This window comes from Gadus morhua, chromosome 17 (genome assembly GCF_902167405.1).
Source record: "Gadus morhua chromosome 17, gadMor3.0, whole genome shotgun sequence".
Lineage (NCBI taxonomy): Eukaryota > Metazoa > Chordata > Actinopteri > Gadiformes > Gadidae > Gadus > Gadus morhua.
The window spans coordinates 5,813,071-5,834,078 of record NC_044064.1 but is presented as its reverse complement, the minus strand read 5'-3'; the positions used below and the strand labels follow the sequence as shown (position 1 = coordinate 5,834,078).

The 21,008-nt window shown below is 44.4% G+C and overlaps 1 protein-coding gene across 3 annotated transcripts in view; it reads left to right on the top strand.

Moving 5' to 3' along the window:
- Window positions 1-8,286: 8,286 nt before the first annotated feature.
- The window catches only part of zanl (zonadhesin, like), a 38,231-nt gene continuing 25,509 nt past the window's right edge, over window positions 8,287-21,008 (top strand). For 2 of the 3 annotated variants that reach the window (XM_030338016.1, XM_030338018.1), the window contains exons 1-27: window positions 8,287-8,408; window positions 8,786-8,811; window positions 9,895-10,041; window positions 11,095-11,363; window positions 12,922-13,006; window positions 13,484-13,639; window positions 13,841-14,005; window positions 14,309-14,406; window positions 14,497-14,575; window positions 14,693-14,839; window positions 15,030-15,223; window positions 15,338-15,479; window positions 15,595-15,839; window positions 16,110-16,258; window positions 16,349-16,477; window positions 16,631-16,769; window positions 17,086-17,227; window positions 17,538-17,737; window positions 18,007-18,145; window positions 18,388-18,486; window positions 18,673-18,866; window positions 18,981-19,122; window positions 19,238-19,482; window positions 19,794-19,942; window positions 20,033-20,161; window positions 20,315-20,453; window positions 20,848-20,989. In XM_030338016.1, coding sequence (XP_030193876.1) covers window positions 8,335-8,408; window positions 8,786-8,811; window positions 9,895-10,041; window positions 11,095-11,363; window positions 12,922-13,006; window positions 13,484-13,639; window positions 13,841-14,005; window positions 14,309-14,406; window positions 14,497-14,575; window positions 14,693-14,839; window positions 15,030-15,223; window positions 15,338-15,479; window positions 15,595-15,839; window positions 16,110-16,258; window positions 16,349-16,477; window positions 16,631-16,769; window positions 17,086-17,227; window positions 17,538-17,737; window positions 18,007-18,145; window positions 18,388-18,486; window positions 18,673-18,866; window positions 18,981-19,122; window positions 19,238-19,482; window positions 19,794-19,942; window positions 20,033-20,161; window positions 20,315-20,453; window positions 20,848-20,989 — 3,964 coding nt within the window. In that variant the 5' untranslated portion in view covers window positions 8,287-8,334. The remainder of the gene's footprint in view (window positions 8,409-8,785; window positions 8,812-9,894; window positions 10,042-11,094; window positions 11,364-12,921; window positions 13,007-13,483; window positions 13,640-13,840; window positions 14,006-14,308; window positions 14,407-14,496; window positions 14,576-14,692; window positions 14,840-15,029; window positions 15,224-15,337; window positions 15,480-15,594; window positions 15,840-16,109; window positions 16,259-16,348; window positions 16,478-16,630; window positions 16,770-17,085; window positions 17,228-17,537; window positions 17,738-18,006; window positions 18,146-18,387; window positions 18,487-18,672; window positions 18,867-18,980; window positions 19,123-19,237; window positions 19,483-19,793; window positions 19,943-20,032; window positions 20,162-20,314; window positions 20,454-20,847; window positions 20,990-21,008) is intronic. The other variant, XM_030338019.1, reaches the window with a different exon arrangement.

Sequence of the window (21,008 nt, the reverse complement as noted above, 5' to 3'; positions counted from 1 at the left end):
TCTCGCTAGCTCACTTTATTTCGCTCTCTCTCTCTCTCTCTCTCTCTGTCTCTGTCTCTGTCTCTGTCTCTGTCTCTGTCTCTCTGTCTCTGTCTCTGTCTCTCTCTGTCTCTGTCTCTGTCTCTGTCTCTGTCTCTGTCTCTCTCTCTCTCTCTCTCTCTCTCTCTCTCTCTCTCTCTCTGTCTCTGTCTCTGTCTCTGTCTCTCTCTCTCTCTCTCTCTCAGGCATGAGATGTTGGTCAAACCACTCGAGATGACATGGTCACACACAGTAAATGGAAGACTATTGAAGTCTATGGTCACACTGGAGAAATATGTGTAAAGTCACAGACACTGGGGGAATATTCCATAGTCACAGACACTGGATTAATCTCAAGACTATGGTCACAGACACTGGAGAAAGATGTGTAAAGTCACAGACACTGGGGGAACATTTCAAAGTCTCAGATAATGGAGAAAACCCATGTAACCCGAGACTATTTAAGACTATGGTCACAGACATTGGAGAAATATGTGTCTCTTTTCTCAGAAACTGGAGAAATATCTGCCTATATTAACAGACACTGGAGAAATATCCGTCTATTTTCACAGACACTGGGGAAATATGTCTTTTTAAACAGACACTGGAGAAATATGTGTCTATATTAACAAACACTGGAGAAATAAGTGTCTATATTAACAAACACTGGAGAAATATGTGTCTATTTTCACAGACGCTGGGGGAATATGTCTTTATTCACAGACACTGGTGGAATATTTCATAGTCACAGACACTGGATTAAACTCAAGACTATTCAAGACTTTAGTCTCCGACACTGGAGAAACATGGAACGGACATATGAAAATAATAAGACATGCAAAGATTCAAGATTCAACACGCTGTAAGCCAATTTGCCTTCTGTTCCAACTCTCAACCCCCCCCCCCCCCGAGAGTTAAGAAAGCACGAGGGGGAGATGAGCCAAAAGGAGCGACAGACCTGAGGCGTTCTGCTATATAAAAACACAAGAAAGGCCTAATGTGATGATGAGGAGATGGTGATGGTGATGGGGGGGGGGGGGGGGTTTCGGTGTCAGTGACGAGGGAAGGGGACTTACCCCGAAGGATGTCTTTGCTAGCTGAGTCACAACATTTTATTAGCCTTTAAAGAAGCAAATGGACACGTACACACACACACACACGCAGGCACACAAAGGCTCGCTCACGCACACAGACATCAGTCATGAAGTCAACGACCTTTTATTGGCTTTATTATGACAGATGGCTCCTCCTGTAAAACGATGAGTTAGGCAAAACATTCCTACATGCGCTTGGACGGAGAGGTGGAAAAGGGCTGATCTCACTGGTTCAAGTTACAAGCTCAGTTGAGTGTGTGTGTGTGTGTGTGTGTGTGTGTGTGTGTGTGTGTGTGTGTGTGTGTGTGTGTGTGTGTGTGTGTGTGTGTGTGTGTGTGGTTTCTTGTTGCTGTGTTCAATGCAATTGCTTCTGTTTCAGTGCTTTCGAGGCCCAAAATTGAACTCATGACTGCATTTTCAACTATGTATTTTGACTGTATGTTAATGTATTATTTTGCCTTAATGCATGATAGTTGTGTAAAATGGCCACTGAGGTTCGAATGTGGCGTTTAACTAAATGTGAATATTTGAATTGTAAAGGTATGATGTTATACTTTGCAAAATAGTGAGGAGGATTACGGTTCTTTACACTGTTCCCCAATAAGACCTTATATGGTACGTGACCATATATGACACAAGGATGTTGCTTGGACCAATGGAAAGGCACATAGCTACTGTGATGGTGACTGCTGGTCCTAATGTTTACAATCGCACCTTTTGTTCCATGGTTGCTGAAGGTTTAGATTGTATTTCTTCATTACATTTCAGAGCTATTTTCGGTTGTAATAACTGCGTTTTATTTTTATACTAATAGTCCTGAGTTGGGGCTTGCTCACATTGTCATGCTAGTTGAATAAACAAACGGTTGCTGTGAATGTTGTACTGTGTTCCTTTCTGACCCTGCATTCTACAGCCTGGGACGGTTTAATGTACAGCCTTCCGTAGGCCTGAGCCCCTCATATTGGTCAGGGATAAAACGCACTTAAATGGCTTTTGAATTCGTTTCTATCATTTTTCACGTCAGGGTTAGCGTGAGAACCGGCTTCTAGGCGCCCCTGAGACTCTAGGGGGCGCCAAAGTGCTGACAAATGTGACTCCACAGCACAGACTTATTTTTTTCAATTTCACAGTGAATCCTCTTAAAAAGAGAAGTGGAAGCAACGGACATGGGCGTCGGCTGCAACTTCATAATCCTCCCTAAATGGGACCAAGAATGTTATATATATGTTATATTTTATAATTGTTATAATTATGTCAAGTGAAAAGTAATGTCAAATGAAACCTCCAACCACATCATAACATGGGCCTCGTTTGTGCAGTTAACAGGGCAGATCGTTATCTGCTCTGAAGACATTGTTTAAATTCCTGCTTTTTTTTTTTTTAAATTACATCCACAGACCAATCTTCTGTTGTCCGTTGGATATTACTGCAGTGCCGTGTTCCAATACCCGTACTTCCATGAGTATACTTAAAGGAAGTACACTATCTGCACTATCCGTACTCACTTGAGTACGGTAATTTTTCAGATGTGAGTGCTGTTCCAAATCGAGTACTCCGTGGTGCACTTACCGGAAATTACGATCACGACTGCCGCCGCGGCTCCTCCCCCGCAATAAACATCCCGCTTTGAACGGTGAACTCTTTACGCCTAGCAGCTATAAAAAGCTATAAAAACTATAAAAACTACAAAATAACTATATTAATGCAGGCTATGTGGAAAATGCGCCGACTTTGGCACAGCCTTGCTCCGCCTCTTCCGCTACGTAGCTAAGATGGCTGCCGTTTAGTACGGGGAGTGTCCTTCGATCCACACTTCACGATTAGCCCGTTTTGAGTACGGCTGCCGGGTCCTTGAAGTATACTTCTTTTCGCCGGATCTGAATTGGAACGTACTGCGTACTCAAATTTTGAGTACGCAGTACGGACAGTACGGGTATTGGAACACGTTGGCAGTGCTTCAGATAAGTACCACCAGGGTCTTCTCGTGGCGGGGAGTGAATTTGCCGACATACGCGCAAAGCGTTTTACCAATCACAACAAAATGGGCGTGCTGACCAAACAAAGCAGACAGGGTTGATCGGGAGGTCGTCCATAAAGCGACATGATTCAAACAGAGCGTTTTTGAACGATGCTAAAAGCAGCGGTTTTGCTGATATAAACAGTGAGAATAATAAGGGGTATTTTTTAAAATCAAGGCATGTCAACCTATCCTATTAGTAGCCACAAATTAAATTATTATCCCCAAAAAAGCATAATATGGCCCCTTTAAGAGGATGTACATTGACAGGGCGCCCCAAATTTAAAGTTAATGCTTCAGTAATTTTGCTCAATAGTAGAACTATCTCAAAAACGTGCAGCCAAAATGAATGGTTACCAGGGTCCAGGTGGCAAAATCTGGAAGTTTTCCTTCAACCCTGCCCTAACAGTTTACGTTGGCTGATTGGACTCTGGGGCTTGCTGAGGCCTCACACCTTTTGCAGATTGAGTAATCAGTGGGCACAGGTTAAGCCAGCCAGCGCCACAAACACTCAGGGAGATCTCCTACATGGCAACATGGAGCGCCAGGTCATGTATAATCCGCTATACAAAACGTTACGGTGAACCGGTTTTAACAGCACCCTCCTGCACTTTGTGTTCAGAGGAGCCCAGCAAAAGCCACCAAGGTTGTTTGTGGCAGCTGCCTAGGTGGTGTAGTAATAATAATAATAAGCGGGTAAAAGTCAGCCGCAGATTCGATATTCGCTGGATATTCGGTTTTCATTTACCCCGCAATCGGCTTAATCAACACAATTGCACTTCATTACGGCTGTAGTATGTTGAGGACAGCATAGGACACCGTATCAATAAAAATCACAGCGACATGTTGCTCCTATCGATATCTGTGCGAGAAACGCTTTTAAATCAACGTCCTGCCTGCCATCTGTTTTAGGGACAGACTGTTGGCATAAACGTTACCATAGAATTGTTTCAGGAAAGAAATCACCACAAATCACTTGAAACATATTTTCTCATTCTGATTGCTGTAGTAGGCTACTTGCCAATGGTGGGCTTTTACTTACTACGGGTCATTTTTTGTTGACATTTTACATAATAGTGAAACACGATGCAATCAATAGTTAAAATATTCACCAAAATTCAATAAAACTACATTTTCTCATTCTGATTGCTGTATTACTTGCCAATGGTGGGCTTTTACCTACTACGGGTCATTATTTGTTGACATTTTGCATAATAGTGAAACACAGCAATTAATAGTTTAAAATATTAATTTCATCCTGTTTCACTATTATGCAAAATGTCAACAATTAATGACCCGTATTAAGTAAAAGCCCACCATTGGCGAGTACTAGAGCAATCAGAATGAGAAAATGTAGTTGTATTGATTTTTGGTGAATATTTGAACTATTAATTGCATCCTCATTCACTATAATGCAAAATGTCAACAAATAATGACCCGTAGTAAATAAAAGCCTACCATTGGCAAGTACTACAGCAATCAGAATGAGAATATGTGTTTATATTGATTTATGGTGATTTCTTTACTGAAACAATTCCATGGTAACGTCTATGTCACCAGTCCGTGGGGTGTAATTTGTGGACGGTCCCTAAAACAGATTGCAGCCGGACCGTAGATTACAGCGCTGTTCTTGCACAGATATCGATAGCAACAACTAATTTCCTTGCGATTTTTTGTCAATACGCTGTCATATACTGTCCTCAACATACTACACCCGTAATATAGTGCAATTGTGTTGATTAGGCCGATTGCGGGATGAATCCGATTGCAAAACTCAATATCCGGCGAATATCCAACCTGCTGCTAACTTTTACCCGCTATAATAATAATAAATTCAGTTGATGTAGCCCCTTTCATCTCAAGGATGCTTTGCAATGTGGGCAGGAACATAGAAAACAAAATTACTTCATAAAAAATAACACAAGGAGACAAGCAAACAAACAAGAGGGGGTGCCACAGGATGTGGGCAAGGAATGGGGCTTTTCGGATTTAGGTGAGGAGAATGGTTTTGTAGTTGATGCGGGATTTGATGGGGAGCCAGTGTGGAGGTGGATGAGGGTGGGGATGATGTGCCAGGGCCTGGTGCGAGTGGGTACTCTGGTGTGTAGTAACAGACATTGCTACTGTGTGTGTGTGTGTGTGTGTGTGTGTGTGTGTGTGTGTGTGTGTGTGTGTGTGTGTGTGTGTGTGTGTGTGTGTTGTAAATGTAATGGGGTAAAGTGCATCAGTGTCTTGGGAGCACAGGAATGACTCATTCATGAATCAAACCACTTAGAGACTCGTGTTGATCAAAGGTTCATTTGGTGTTTTCTGTTGTCATGGGAGAAAATGGATGCAAACACTCATAACATTGTTTCCTGTATTTTCATAACGGTCTGCTATTTTAGTTGTGAGGGTGAGATGTTTTTTTGTATAGTTTGTTCATAACTGTATACACATGAACAAGTTATTCTCTGGTCAATTAATTGACCTGTCTTGCGCAACCACCCTCAAACACAAAGTATTTTCCTCATACCTTATGCCGTATAAAAGTGTCATGGCATATAAAAGTGTACAGCCAGCAGTCAAATATTGACAGTTTAAAATCAGATTTTTGGGTGGGTGGAAAATTGGATGGGGGACATAGCTATCATGTATGACTTAACTACTCAATGAAAACATTGAGACAAAGAAATCAGAGTTGAACACGCTTTACTAGCATACGGTGACTCAGCATAAGTTATGGACGTTAGCCAAACCAACCTAACCGAAACCCAGAAATTCATTTTAAAATTGGATTAATAATTAATAAAATAACAGTGTCCGAGCTGACCTAGTCCATGGTTCAGTCTGTCCCAGACAGTCTGACAACATTAATGAGATGAACAGAAAATGATTCTCTAAATATAATTAATATATATCCATTATGTATACATACTTGTGTACATAATGAAATATATTTAAATGCATGTGTATTCATTCAGTGCGAAATGGTTGATTTGAAGCTATTTATTTCAGTGCTGCTTTTACACTAATTTCTTAGTGTAAATGAAGACACACGCTGTATTAATGTGTCTTCATTCTTCATTCAATTTATTTCTTTCTTTAAATTACCTCAAACAGAAAAAAAATTCATCACCAATCGTTTGTAGTCAGTCAAATTGTTCACTCGCTACACAAACTGCACTCGTACATTATTCGGCTCCCATATCAATACCTCCGTCGTGTTAACCACCCTGCCGTGCTCTGGATATACCTGACCAGACGAATCATGACGGGTCACGGCTTGTTGTGAAACGCCAGTCAGGAGCAGTGTTGGGAAAAAAGTAACGCAAAAAAGTATTAAGTTATAGTTGCTCACTACTAAAAGTAACTGAGTTAGTAACTGAATTACTCTATATTAAAAGTACCTCGTTACCAGGGAAAGTAACTATTTGCTTTACTGTAAAAAGAAAAGTTGCAACATTTAAAAGAATTAGGATTTTTCTGGGCAGTTTTCACTTGGCCTTAATCTGTTAAATGGTTGAACTGCCCATTCAAGGCCCTGATATGCTTCCAACTGAATTTTAATGCAAATGCTCATCCGATTGCTCCGGACTCGCCATTTCTGCTGCTTCGTTGTGTGTGTGTGTGTGTGTGTGTGTGTGTGTGTGTGTGTGTGTGTGTGTGTGTGTGTGTGTGTGTGTGTGTGTGTGTGTGTGTGTGTGTGTGTGTGTGTGTGTGTGTGTGTGTGTGTGGCGCGTCCTGGCTTGTGTGTGGAAACACTGTCTCCGATTGGCTACCATGAAACATGACTCTGCCATAGCCAATCATAATCGCTTATCTCGTTGTTAACCCACCCGGTGTCCTCAGTAGCAGTTTGTGTTTGGAGCCAGGGGTGCGTTGGGATTACGCAGGGGTCACCAACACAGTGCCATGGCGCCCGCAAGGACCACATGAGGCGCCCTGTTCTACAAATAGCACTACTCATTCTTGAACAACTCTTTCCCACCTTTTTTAAGTCATTGTTGATCATTTTTGTGAGAAATCATTAACATGACTTAGTTAATTATCATGTCTTCACATAGATGAGTATCATTAATCAATAGTAATATATAACTAAAGGCAAACTGAGCAAATTTGTTATTTCAGAAGAGTGAACTGGGTGCCCTTCGTATGACTCAGTACCCATGAAGTAGCTCTCAGGTTCAATCAATTCATATTAACGCACCGCATTTAACGTACAGTAACGGTAACGGCGTTGTAACGAGGGTAACAGTAATTAGTTAGATTACACCTAACGCCGTTCTTTTTAAACTGCGTTATTACAAACACCGGTCAGGAGGGAGTCGGATACAGGGTGTTTATTCTGTATTTCCACAGAAGAAAAAACTCTTCTGAAGTAATACGGTGTGCTCCATCTCTGTACGATACACGGGCGTTCTGAGGTGAAGTACATAAAAGTGCGGCATTGTGCCAACGAATAATGCATAAAATGCTTTTAAAAAATGAGTAGTTTGCGATGAAAGGCAATGTTGTGGCATATTGCCCTAAGAAGGGGCACCTTCTACTGATTTTGCCGAGGGTGCCATAAAGGCTAGGGGTAGCCCTGGCCCTAGCCTTTCGTGCTTTTCCAACACATAAAAAAACCTTCCTGGTAAGGCAGGGTAGGACTATAGTTATAGTGACTCTGGTTCTTCCTTCTAAGAAGTGTCTCCGTTATAGAACAACCCATATTGCTATCTTTATGGAAAAGGCGCCCAAACTTCCAATGACTCTCCCTTTAGAAAGATAGGAGCCAAAAGGGATATCTAGGGTTAACAGGAGATAAGGTGAGTCATTATGAGGGCTGTTTCAGCCAGGGTTCCCCGCCCAGGTGCTGAACCACATACGGGTCAGGGGAAATGCAAACGTGTGCATGTACATCCACCACCACACTGGCCAACACACCCCGAACGGGCCTCACCCAAGTCCAGTTACTCATTGACCTGGGTTTTGAACATGTAAAAGGCCGTCATAAAAGTCAATTACAAATATTGCGTGTAATGAGCCTATTCCCGACCCACGCCTCTGCCCGTCCTTTAGCTGATTTCCTCCACCCCCCCCCCCCCCCCCTTCCAACCATTGCATTCAACCCAACCCTTTTTTTTGTCCCCATGGTCATCCCCGGCCTCAGACGAGGGTATAAAGACCCGTAGCTAGGGTGCTAGCTCTATCTACTTCCATCGCTAACCTTCAGCGTTAGCCATGGGTCGTTTAGAATGGCTTTGTGTTCTGTTTTGGATAAGCGCATGCATAGCAGACACACTCACAGAGGAAGGGTAAGAGAGGATTCGCATATGAATATATCCATATGATGAATGTTAAACTACTGCATAGAATAAAAAAAAGAAAGAAATCAAAGGTTGTTTACATTTTTGGTGTATTGGTGTTCAAAATGTTAATTTCATAGTTTTATTTGTACTAAACTTTGAGGACCTAACTTGAATTAATTGATTCCCTCAATATTTGATTAAGTGAAATTGGAATCAATCAACCACATATCAAAACGATTTGAATGATTTTTATTTGGTCATTGGCATAAACTACTATTTAGAAAGGCTTATAAAAAATGCTCATATTATGGCTTGATTGATTAATTATGATTCATCTTCATCTTTATTTCTTTAATTTATTTTCTTGCTTTTCCCCTTAACAGCGTCAGAACAACAACCGGAGATGCCAGTAAGTCACCATGTTTAAGATCATTTAGCAGAGATTGTATTTTCTGTATATCTCAATGCACATTCAAAGCTCATCTTTGCACACAGATTATTGAGACGCATGCTGCACATTGAAGATCAATTTAAATCGATATTTAATCCTTAAGCAACACATCACACACTCATCCGTTTTGATCCCATGATGCATCGCTGTGTGGTGATAGCCAAAGCAATGCTCTGGACTTATCTTGTGATGGCTCATATCTCATGGCTTTAATCCCCTAATAAATTAAGAACCAACCCAGCCCTCCCATTGCTATAGTTATGGATACGTCTGTGTAATATCAGGTGAAGCCTGGCCGAGCCCGGTAGTTTACGGCTACGCAATATATGATAATGAATTTGCTAATTTTATAACATTTGGACCATTGACTCAACCAGTCAACCAACATCCTGCTTTAAGAGTGACAGAATTAGACTAAAAAAAGATCTTCACTATTCTGCAAAATACTGTTTTATCATTGAGGAAGCTACCAATATAAAAATAATTGAATACAAAGTTGTACAAATCTAGTAAGCTTCTCGTTGAATTTATTTCTGATTGATTTATTCTGCGCATAGATTGATGCATATTTATTCATTCATTGTCATCTTGTCATCTTCTTGTGTTATCATATCTAACATTATTCAAATATTAAACTAATGTTTAAAAGGGGAAAGTCATCTTGTACATACCTTTACTTGTGAATCACAGTCATGGGTGGGGCTCTGTATTACATAATGTGAAACATGTTGCCTGAAAGTGGTGCGTAAAACACAAGGCTTTACATTAACAGTTCAAAGTGTGCCTTGGGCAAATATAGCCCTGTTGTCGACACAAAAGGGCAGGTTTACCCAATCGTCACTTTCAAAAGCCTGATAATGATCAACAACATTATGAGTGTTTGAAAAAAGCAGAAAAAGTAGCTTTTTATTGTGTGTGGCCTGCTATCTCAAAGGTGTTCTTGAACTTTCCATGCATCCTCTGAACTATAATCTCTCGCTCTCGCTCTCGCTCTCACTCTCTCTCTCTCTCGCTCGCTCTCTCTCTCGCCCCTCTACCTAGCCGTTCTCGCCTCCTGCGACTTCAACGATGCCGGCGCGCCGTTCTGCAGCTTTGTACAGGACAGGGCGGACAACAGCGACTGGACCCGACACAAAGGCCCCACCCCCACCCAGGGGACGGGGCCCAGCGGGGACTACCCCGACGGAAGTCAGTACTCACCCTGGATGGCTTGAATAGCCGTCGGTTGTCTTTTTCATTACATTGTGGCAGAATTGTGCCCCCCGCCATCCTTGGATGGATAATGAATGAGTAAACATCGTTGGTGACACTTTATAACAGTGGAATAGTTAACCTTTATTAACGTTATTTAATTCAGTATTAAGCTTTAACTTACAATAAACTAACAGTTATAACTTATGGTCTAGTAATCCTGTACTAATAATGTCCATGTTATTGTGTAGGGTATTCATTTATTCATTATTTAATAAGGTTAGGGTTAGCCATAACCCTAACCCTAAACTCTACGTTAGGGTTCATTCATCATGTGTGTGTATATATATATATATATATATATATATATATATATATATATATATATATATATATATATATATATGTGTATATGTATATATAGGCTATATATATAATACTAATGTTCATTAATGGCTAATTATGTGTTACCAAATAATTTCTACAGTAGAGTATAAATAAATAATACAATGATTAATTCGATTTGAATCCCAAAAAGTTTAAATCCCAAACATGTACGGCCATTCTAGAAATCCTACCTAATGACACCACTGGGGTTTACATAAAAATATATCCTGGCTATCCCATTCTGGATGAAGCCCAGGGCTCATGTTTTTCGGCTGCTACAGAACCATTGAACACCAATCTCCCTCTGATATGATATAAGATCCATTGTATTGTAAGTGACTGACTAAACAAATCCCCCCCCTTTTGGATGCTACAAAGGATAAGAACACAGTACTGTAAAGTAGGCCTAACGTTGCGACATTTGTATTTTTTAATAGTTTTTCCAATCCACCTCTACGGAAGAGGATTAGGTCAACACATAAGAAAAAAATACAGTTCCGACTTCATGCTTAGAATTCTGAGAATAAAGTCAGAATTTGGACTCAAAAACTATGGAATTCTGACTTTAAAGTCAAAATTCTGAGAAAAAAGTCAGAACAATTTTTTTTTCTCAAGAATCCCTTTAATAACCCCACTCTTTTCCTTCCCTCTCTGCTCCTCCAGAGGGCTTCTACATCTACCACGAGAGTGACAACGTGGTCAACCAGCAGAACGCTCGCCTGCTCAGCCCCGCCCTCACGTCCCCCGCCACGCAAATATGCGTCCAATTCCGATATTACATGTACGGCTTCGACAGCGACAACACGCTGAGGGTCCTGGCCAAGAGATCTGGGGGTACAGAGACCGAGGTGTGGGCGAGGAAGGGCATCCAGAGTCCTTCCTGGCTGGCTGGGTCCGTCACCGTGACCAAGGGCTCCAGGCAGCAGATTGACGTCAGTATTTCTCCTCTCTTCTGATTTTGTATTTTTTTTTTAACAATTTTCATACACAATTTTCTTTCTGCGAACATTTTTTAACAAGCTGTATGGCCCCAAAGTGCTATACTGTGTGTGGATATAGCTAGTCCTATAAAATGGAAATTGGTGGAAAAAACAATCGAATTAGACAATAAAAAAAAAAAAAAAACATGAAACAATGGGTGTATCCTGGGCGTGTGCCCTCCAGGGACTCACCCATGACCCATGTACTATTAACTTACAGTTTTCCCCATATCATAGAGATAAGCAAATCTTTTAACAACTCCGGGATCTGCCGATAGCTAGCACATTTACAGCGATAGCTAGTAACAATGCAGCTATGTCATCTTCCTCAACGGAAACCCTCCTGCCTACTAAAAAAATGTAGTACTCTTTATGTTGTACTTTATGTAGTACTCTTTTAAATACATGCTATTTATGTTGAAAAAAATGTGTAAACTCAAATTCCTTATACCACTAATGAGGCCCCAAAGAGCCAGTGAGCCCATTGTTTCAGATGGAATTCAAACACTTTAGGGTTGAGAGACGTTTAGGGTTGAGAGTTTTAGAAAAGAGGAGGGCGTGTTATCTCCATGGTTACGACCAACGCCAACTTTATGATACTTTTTTAGTACCGTCGTTGTGCAACTGCTATGATCGTTATTATAAGCGATGTTGTCTATAAAATCCGGCACGCGCCGTAGCGTTACACTACAAGTTTCCGAAAATCATTCTCGCGGACCACGCAGTCCACCGCTGCCCAGACAGAGCTCGAAAACGTCCACACAAACTTCGCCACCAGGCCGTCACGAACAGAACGCCACATGTTCACATATTGTTTTGGGGAGAATGGCAAAAACACAGGATTTTATTTCAGTGACAGTGATTACATGGCATAGATTACCATGTTGACAATTATGTTAGACAAATGACTACGTTTAAAACACATAAAGGGATTTTCAGTTCACTTGCTCTTTAACTAATTCAGTGCTTTGAAACGGTCTGCCTAGTTCTAACCAAATAAAATGGTTTCAAACTGACAGAGGTCAATCAAAGTAGTTTCAGCTTAAACGAAACAAAAATAATGTTGCGTGCTTGAACACGTCTTGAAAACCTTTTACAACCAATACAATTTTTTTTACAGGACCTGCTATCTTTTTGTTGTAAAACCATTGCAGTGTGACAAAGCAAACAATATTATACACAACATTCTTATCTTTCGAAGAACATGAAATACTGAAATCCCTGCAAATCTCTGTATGTTGTGACATGGGCAGACACACACACACACACACACACACACACACACACACACACACACACACACACACACACACACACACACACACACACACACACACACACACACACACACACACACAATCTCACATCTCAAACAAAAACAAAAAACAAATCTCCTTGTTAGTGTTGACTTTATAGGGCATGCCTATTATTTTTTTGGACTTTGTCTACCAATGTGTATCTTTCTGTGACGATGTGTCTCTCATGATGATGTTGTGATGATTGTTCACAGATTGTCTTTGAGGCTAAGAGAGGATTCACCGACTCGTGTGACTCGGCCCTTGACAACATTGTCATCAGTGAAGGAGCTTGTCCATGTTAGTTCCAAGCGCAAGAACACACACACACACACACACACACACACACACACACACACACACACACACACACACACACACACACACACACACACACACACACACACACACACACACACACACACACACACACACAGAGGAAAGACCCTGAGTATAGACGGTTTATATATTTTGAAAGTTCCAATAAATCTCAAATGTGAAAACATTTGTTGATTTGCTTATTTTAATAGCAGTATCTAATTCTACTTTTACTTTCAATGCTTAATTACTTTTGATACTTACGTACAATTAACATCAGATACTTTAAGAATTTTACTCGGGTGGTGTTCTATTGGTTGACTTTTTACTTTTACCAGAGTCCTTTTCTGTGAAGATATCTGTACTTTTACTCAAGAATGGTATTCGGGTACTCCTACAACCACTGACAAACATACACATGCAGTGTTTCTGTATCACATAGCTATTTACTGCCCACAGCTTGCGTGCATGGCTGTGGTTTTGACACCATCGGTGACCTGTGTGGTTGGACCGCACCCATACCAGAGAATCCAGACATCTACGGCTTTGAGCAGTGGACCGGGGCTACAGAAACCGCAGGCACAGGCCCGAATGATGACTTTTCCAAACCCGGACGTGAGTGGCAATAGTCTTGTTTATTTAATCATATCATGGTATATTATGTCATATAAATGTTTTTTCTGATAACAAACAGCTTTCAACATTGCAGAAAACTCAAGTCTGATATTTAAAAATACCGCACAAATAATAAAACAATTAATTAGAAAGAATGGACTGACACGTTTTGAAAGTTGGTGCTGTTTTCTCTGTTTGCAGTGGGCAGCTACATGTTGATGGAATCCAGCACGGCCATAGCTGGAGCCAAGGCCGAAATCAGAAGTCCGTCCACACCTTCGTCCGGCTGTCTGGACCTCACCTTCCACTACTACATGTACGGCAGCGCCAGCAGCATGGAGCTGAGTGTGCACACTGTCACTGCAGGTACGAAGCCCAAATTCCCGGGGGAGTGACATGCCGAAACAGAGCTCGCTTTATCCAAGAGATCCCATTCACAAGGGCGTCATCGCAGTACCAACCGGAGTGCCGCTCATTACACTGCTGCACCTTACACATGCACCAGCCCACATTTTGCGGACTCATCCTCACGGGTGTTGGCCGCGACCCGTGCCCCGGTACATAAAAGGAAACAGACCCATAAATGAGCGATGCAGACTGTAAGTTCTGTGAACGCCGCTGCCACAAGACGACAATGCACTCATCGGGTCGATGTTGGTGTGTTCATAGGTGGCGCCGTGGGAGACCGTCTCTTCAGTGTCCGGGGAAACCAAGGCGAGGGCTGGAGGCCGGCGGAGGCCCGGTACATCGGAACCTCGGCTGTCGAGGTAAACGTCGCAGAGCCCTGACCGCCACGCAATAGGGGCTTCGTCAATTTTGTACATCAGTGGTGAATGACTTTTGGATTTGTGTTTCAGTTTGTGATCGTGGGTACCTTTGGAGAGACTGCCCTGACAGACATCGCTGTGGATGCTGTATGTGTTATGGTTTGTGAAGGTGAGTCGATTGTGAATTTTGTCTTTGTGTCTACCGGGAAGAAGACATCTACATCATGTGCATTATGTTTTCCCTACTGTTTCTTACTCTTGTAATTCCTGTTATGTTCTGTTTTAGCAACCACCCCAGGACCAACTACACCTAAACCAACGGTCCCAGGACCTACGACACCTAAACCATCAACTGCAGGCCCAACTACACCTAAACCATCAACTCCAGGCCCAACTACACCTAAACCCTCAACCCCAGGACCTACAACTCCAAGTAAGTCCATCAAAATCCAATTGGTACTCTCATACACGACCACAAATGATCCATAGAATCATTAACATAGATCGTTCCCATCTTCACATCCATCTCCACCCACTGGAGCCACTCATAGATCCGTCATTCTGAAGCGATGTCTGTGTTCTGTGTCTTATTTATCTTTTTCGTCGTCCGTCTTCTCTCAAAGATAAATGCCCTCCGGGCGCGGAGTACATAGAGTGCGGGCCGGCCTGTATTCCCAGCTGTGAGGATCCCTCCACCAACTGTAGCGGCTCCTGCATCAGCGGCTGCTTCTGCAAGCCGGGCTTCGTGTTCAAGGGCCGCCGCTGTGTGCCTCTGGACAAGTGTGGCTGCTTGGACGGCAACAACAACTACTACGAGGTTACAGAACCCGACACAGACAGAATGACGGAATGACACCCTGAAAAGAAGGATTGCCTTAGCTGATGGCTTTCGGCTCGCTCTTCCTCACTCTCACTCTTTCTTCTTCCACAGCCCGGAGAGATCATCTACGGTGACGGCTGTTCCCAGCTGTGTCGCTGTGCAGGGAACTACACCCTGTCCTGCGTGGACAACTCCTGCGACCCCACCGAGGAGTGCCGAGAGGTCAGCGGGACGCACGGATGCTATCCTAAAGGTAACCGCGCTGTCGTGAAGTTGGATTGGAGTGGTGATCCGTCGTTACTTCCTTGTAAAACATGTTAGATCTTTCCGGGCTAAAAACAATGTCTATTTCTACCCTAATCCTCCAGACACGTCCACGTGCGTTGCGTCGGGGGATCCTCACTACAGCACCTTTGATAAGCGCAAGTACAACTTCATGGGCAACTGCAGCTACGTGATGTCAGAGCCGTGCAACGACACGTCCGTCCCTCACTTTGAGGTCCACGCCGACAACGAGAACCGCCACAACAACCCGTCCATCTCCTACATTAAGGCTGTGCACGTTTACGTGCGCATGCAGAAGATCTCTATCCTGAAGGGAGGCACTGTTCAGGTAAAGAAGGACCAAAGCAGACTGAAAGTGACAGTAATTTAGACAGCGCTCCCACAGTGGCAAGCTGTTCACTGCTGTTGAAGTGCTTTATGAAGGGTTTTTCCAGGAGCAATTTTATTACCTCACATGGTTATGTGGAAGCAAAAATGACAAATGCCATCAAGAAATGCCAATGACTCCTTTAGCTTCCCCTAAGCACACCTCAGACATGGCTTTGAAAACGTTCTTCGGCAATTGTGCTCCTCTAAAATGCTTCCTATTTTTTTATAGCTGAACGGGACCAATGTAAACCTGCCCTTGACTCCCAGCCCCGGCGTCTCAGTGTTCAAGTCTGGTAAATTCTACACGGTTTCCATGGACTTTGGCGTCACCGTTCGCTACGATGGGAACCACTTCATGGACATCAAGGTGATCAAAGAGTAAGTAGACTCCTGCTGTTCCCATTCACCTGTCAGTTGTCATGATAAGTGGCCGAGGACATTCCCTCATCCCATCCCTGTGCCCTACAGCTACCAGGACAAGTTGTGTGGACTGTGCGGAGACTACAACCTCAATGCCAAGGATGACTTCAGGAAGCCTGACGGATCTCTGACCCCGAACGCCAACGACTTTGGACACAGCTGGGTCACCGATCCAACGTTAGTACCATCACATGTCCGCCCAGACAGCTACATGACTACACCTGTGTTTGACCGTTTGTCAAGGCACTCATAGACGCAGTGAGAGCAGAATGAATCGGTCCATCATTAAACACTGAGTACTCACTGAGGTCTGGTCCGTCTCTCTCGTAGCTGCAATGTCAAGCCCAACACCACGGTTCCTGGCTGTACAGAGGAAGAGCAGGACCGCTACGAGAGCTCTGGCTTCTGTGGCATGCTGCTGGACAAGAAGGGCCCCTTCGCCATCTGCCACCGCAAAGTCAACCCCAATGTGAGTCGTCCTCCCCCCCCATCTACACAACCACAAGAACACACTCATTGGATCACACAACCACAGACAAAAGGTGGAAAACATCTCTACACACGATCACATGGACACACTGGATCACACACAAACACAGGGAAACGCATCGCAAATACTGACCGACACAATGTCCGGGAAGATATAAACATCATGGATTAATATGCCTGTGCTGCCCTCAAACAAAACCAGTCAAATAATTGACATTGAGATTGTCCAGACCTGCTCTTAACGGAAGGTGTGTGTGTGTGTGTGTGTGTCTGTGTGTGTGCGTGTGTGTGTGCAGAGCTACTTCAAGGACTGCCTGTTTGACCTGTGTGCGCTGGACGGCAGCAGGCCCGTCCTCTGTGAGGCCATCGAGGCGTACGTCAACGAGTGCCAGGACCGCGGCGTTACCGTGGGAACCTGGAGGAACAACACCTTCTGCCGTGAGTGTTTGTGTGTGTGTGTGTGTGTGTGTGTGTTTGTGTGTGTGTGTGTCTGTGTGTGATCATCCCTTTGGTGTGTACAAAGGGATGATGGGTGTAAGATGGATGGTTCGTCCCCTTCTCAATGATCTTCATCTCCAGTTTACTGTATGAAGAAGTCACAAAATCAGTCACACCTGTATAGTCGGCTTAAATGGTTATGTAATCACCCTCTCTCTGTCTGTCTGTCTGTCTGTCTGTCTGTCTGTCTGTCTGTCTGTCTGTCTGTCTGTCTGTCTGTCTGTCTGTCTCTCTCTCTCTCTCTCCCCAGCTCTCCCATGTGATCCCAACAGCCACTACGAGCCGTGTGCGCCCCCCTGCCAGGAGTCCTGCAGTGGGGGGTCCTCGGGCTGTGGGGGCCCCTGCTCCGAGGGCTGCGTGTGCGACCCCGGCTTCGTGGTGAGCGCCGGCAAGTGTGTGGAGAAGAGCTCCTGTGGCTGCAACTACACAGTCAACGGACAGTACTATGAGGTACGGGTGTGTGTGTGTCTGTGTGTGTGTGTGTGTGTGTGTCTATGTGTGTGTGCGTGTGTCTGTGTTTGTGTCTAATGGTTGGTTGGTTGGTCTTTCTAAGTGAGGTTGATGATACACTCCAAACTCCCCATTCATATTACCAGCTGACAGTTTGCAACATCCGTCTTTTCTCTCCCGCTTAACCTCTCTGTGCCCCTCTCCGTCTGTCTGTCTGTCTCTCTGTCTCTGTCTCTGTCTCTGTCTCTCTCTCTCTCTCTCTCTCCCAGCCTGGCGATGAGTTTTACGTGGACGACTGTCAGCTGAAATGTAGATGCGACGCCCCCTTCGTCACTTGCCAGTCCTCAGTCTGCCCCCCAGAGCAGGAGTGCAAGCTCCAAGGAGGAGAGCTGGGCTGTTACCCTACAAGTAAGACGCAGTCTGTCCTCTGGGGCTCCCAGGTAGCTCTCTAGTGATCAAGTCAGGCTCTTGTGAGCAAGTAAACCTCTTGAACTTGTCTAAGTTATGACAATGTAGACCTCTTGTGGTAATGTTAACCTATGCTAATATGGTTAATGTATTTAAGAAATGTAAATCTCTTTTAATAGTGTAAACCTCTAATGATGAGGTAAATCTCTCTTGATAATGCCAATCTAAACCTCCAACTCCAGCCCCAACTACACCCAAACCAACATCTCCGGGCCCAACTACACCTAAACCAACAACCCAAGGACCTACAACTCCGAGACCAACCACAGTGCCAACGCCAGGTAAGACCGACCGTCCATAAAAACCCAATCTGTACTCTCAAACAAGACCGCAAATGATCAATGGAGTTATTAACATAGATCGTTCCCATCTGCACTTCCATCTCCACACACTAGATCCGTCATTCTGAAGCGATGTCTGTGTTCTGTGTCTTATTTATCTTTTTCGTCGTCCGTCTTCTCTCAAAGATAAATGCCCTCCGGGCGCGGAGTACATAGAGTGCGGGCCGGCCTGTATTCCCAGCTGTGAGGATCCCTCCACCAACTGTAGCGGCTCCTGCATCAGCGGCTGCTTCTGCAAGCCGGGCTTCGTGTTCAAGGGCCGTCGCTGTGTGCCTCTGGACAAGTGTGGCTGCTTGGACGGCAACAACAACTACTACGAGGTTACAGAACCCGACACAGACAAAATGACAGAATGACACCCTGAAAAGAAGGATTGCCAAAGGTGTTAGCTTTCGGCTCGCTGTTCCTCACTCTCACTCTTTCTTCTTCCACAGCCCGGAGAGATCATCTACGGTGACGGCTGTTCCCAGCTGTGTCGCTGTGCGGGGAACTACACCCTGTCCTGCGTGGACAACTCCTGCGACCCCACCGAGGAGTGCCGAGAGGTCAGCGGGACGCACGGATGCTATCCTAAAGGTAACCGCGCTGTCATAAAGTTGGATTGGAGTGGTGATCCGTCGTTACTTCATTGTAAAACATGTTAGATCTTTCCGGGCTAAAAACAATGTCTATTTCTACCCTAATCCTCCAGACACGTCCACGTGTGTTGCGTCGGGGGATCCTCACTACAGCACCTTTGATAAGCGCAAGTACAACTTCATGGGCAACTGCAGCTACGTGATGTCAGAGCCGTGCAACGACACGTCCGTCCCTCACTTTGAGGTCCACGCCGACAACGAGAACCGCCACAACAACCCGTCCATCTCCTACATTAAGGCTGTGCACGTTTACGTGCGCATGCAGAAGATCTCTATCCTGAAGGGAGGCACTGTTCAGGTAAAGAAGGACCAAAGCAGACTGAAAGTGAGAGTCATTTAGACAGAGCTTCCACAGTGGCAAGCTGTTCACTGCTGTTGAAGTGCTCTATGAAGGGTTTTTCTAAGAGCGATTAGATTGGCTGACCTGGTTTTGTTGAACTCCATTGGTAAAAATGCCATCAGGAAATGCCAAGGTAGTTAATTTCCCCGCAATAATGCTATGGTTTGTCAATAAATACGTTGTCTACCCCATAAGCACACTGCAGACTTAGATTTGAAAATGTTCTCCAGCAATTGTGCTCCTCTGAAATACTTTCACTTTCTTCAAAGCTGAACGGGACCAATGTAAACCTGCCCTTGACTCCCAGCCCCGGCGTCTCAGTGTTCAAGTCTGGTAAATTCTACACGGTTTCCATGGACTTTGGCGTCACCGTTCGCTACGATGGGAACCACTTCATGGACATCAAGGTGATCAAAGAGTAAGTAGACTCCTGCTGTTCCCACTCACCTGTCAGTTGTCATGATAAGGGGCCGAGGACATTCCCTCATCCCATCCCTGTGCCCTACAGCTACCAGGACAAGTTGTGTGGACTGTGCGGAGACTACAACCTCAATGCCAAGGATGACTTCAGGAAGCCCGACGGATCTCTGACTCCCAACGCCAAAGACTTTGGACACAGCTGGGTCACCGATCCAACGTAAGTACTATCACGTGTCCGCCCAGACAGCTACATGACTTCACCTGCATTTGACTGTTTGTCAACACACTCATAGACGCAGTGAGAGCAGAATGATTCGGTCCATCATTAAACACTGAGTACTCACTGAGGTCTTGTCCGTCTCTCTCGTAGCTGCAATGCCAAGCCCAACACCACGGTTCCTGGCTGTACAGAGGAAGAGCAGGACCGCTACGAGAGCTCTGGCTTCTGTGGCATGCTGCTGGACAAGAAGGGCCCCTTCGCCATCTGCCACCGCAAAGTCAACCCCAATGTGAGTCGTTCTCCACCCCCATCTACACAACCACAAGAACACACTCATTGGATCACACAACCATACACAAAAAGTGGAAAACATCTCTACACACGATCACATGGACACACTGGGTCACACACAAACACAGGGAAACACATCGCAAATACTGACCCACACAATGTCCGGAAAGATATAAACATCATGGATTAATATACCTGTGCTGCTCTTAAGCAAAACCAGTCAAACAATTGACATTGAGATTGTCCAGACCTGCTCTTAACGGAAGGTGTGTGTGTGTGTGTGTGTGTGTGTGTGTGTGTGTGTGTGTGTGTGTGTGTGTGTGTGTGTGTGTGTGTGTGTGTGTGTGTGTGTGTGTGTGTGTGTGTGTGTGTGTGTGTGTGTGTGTGTGCAGAGCTACTTCAAGGACTGCCTGTTTGACCTGTGTGCGCTGGACGGCAGCAGGCCCATCCTCTGTGAGGCCATCGAGGCGTACGTCAACGAGTGCCAGGACCGCGGCGTTACCGTGGGAACCTGGAGGAACAACACCTTCTGCCGTGAGTGTTTGTGTGTGTG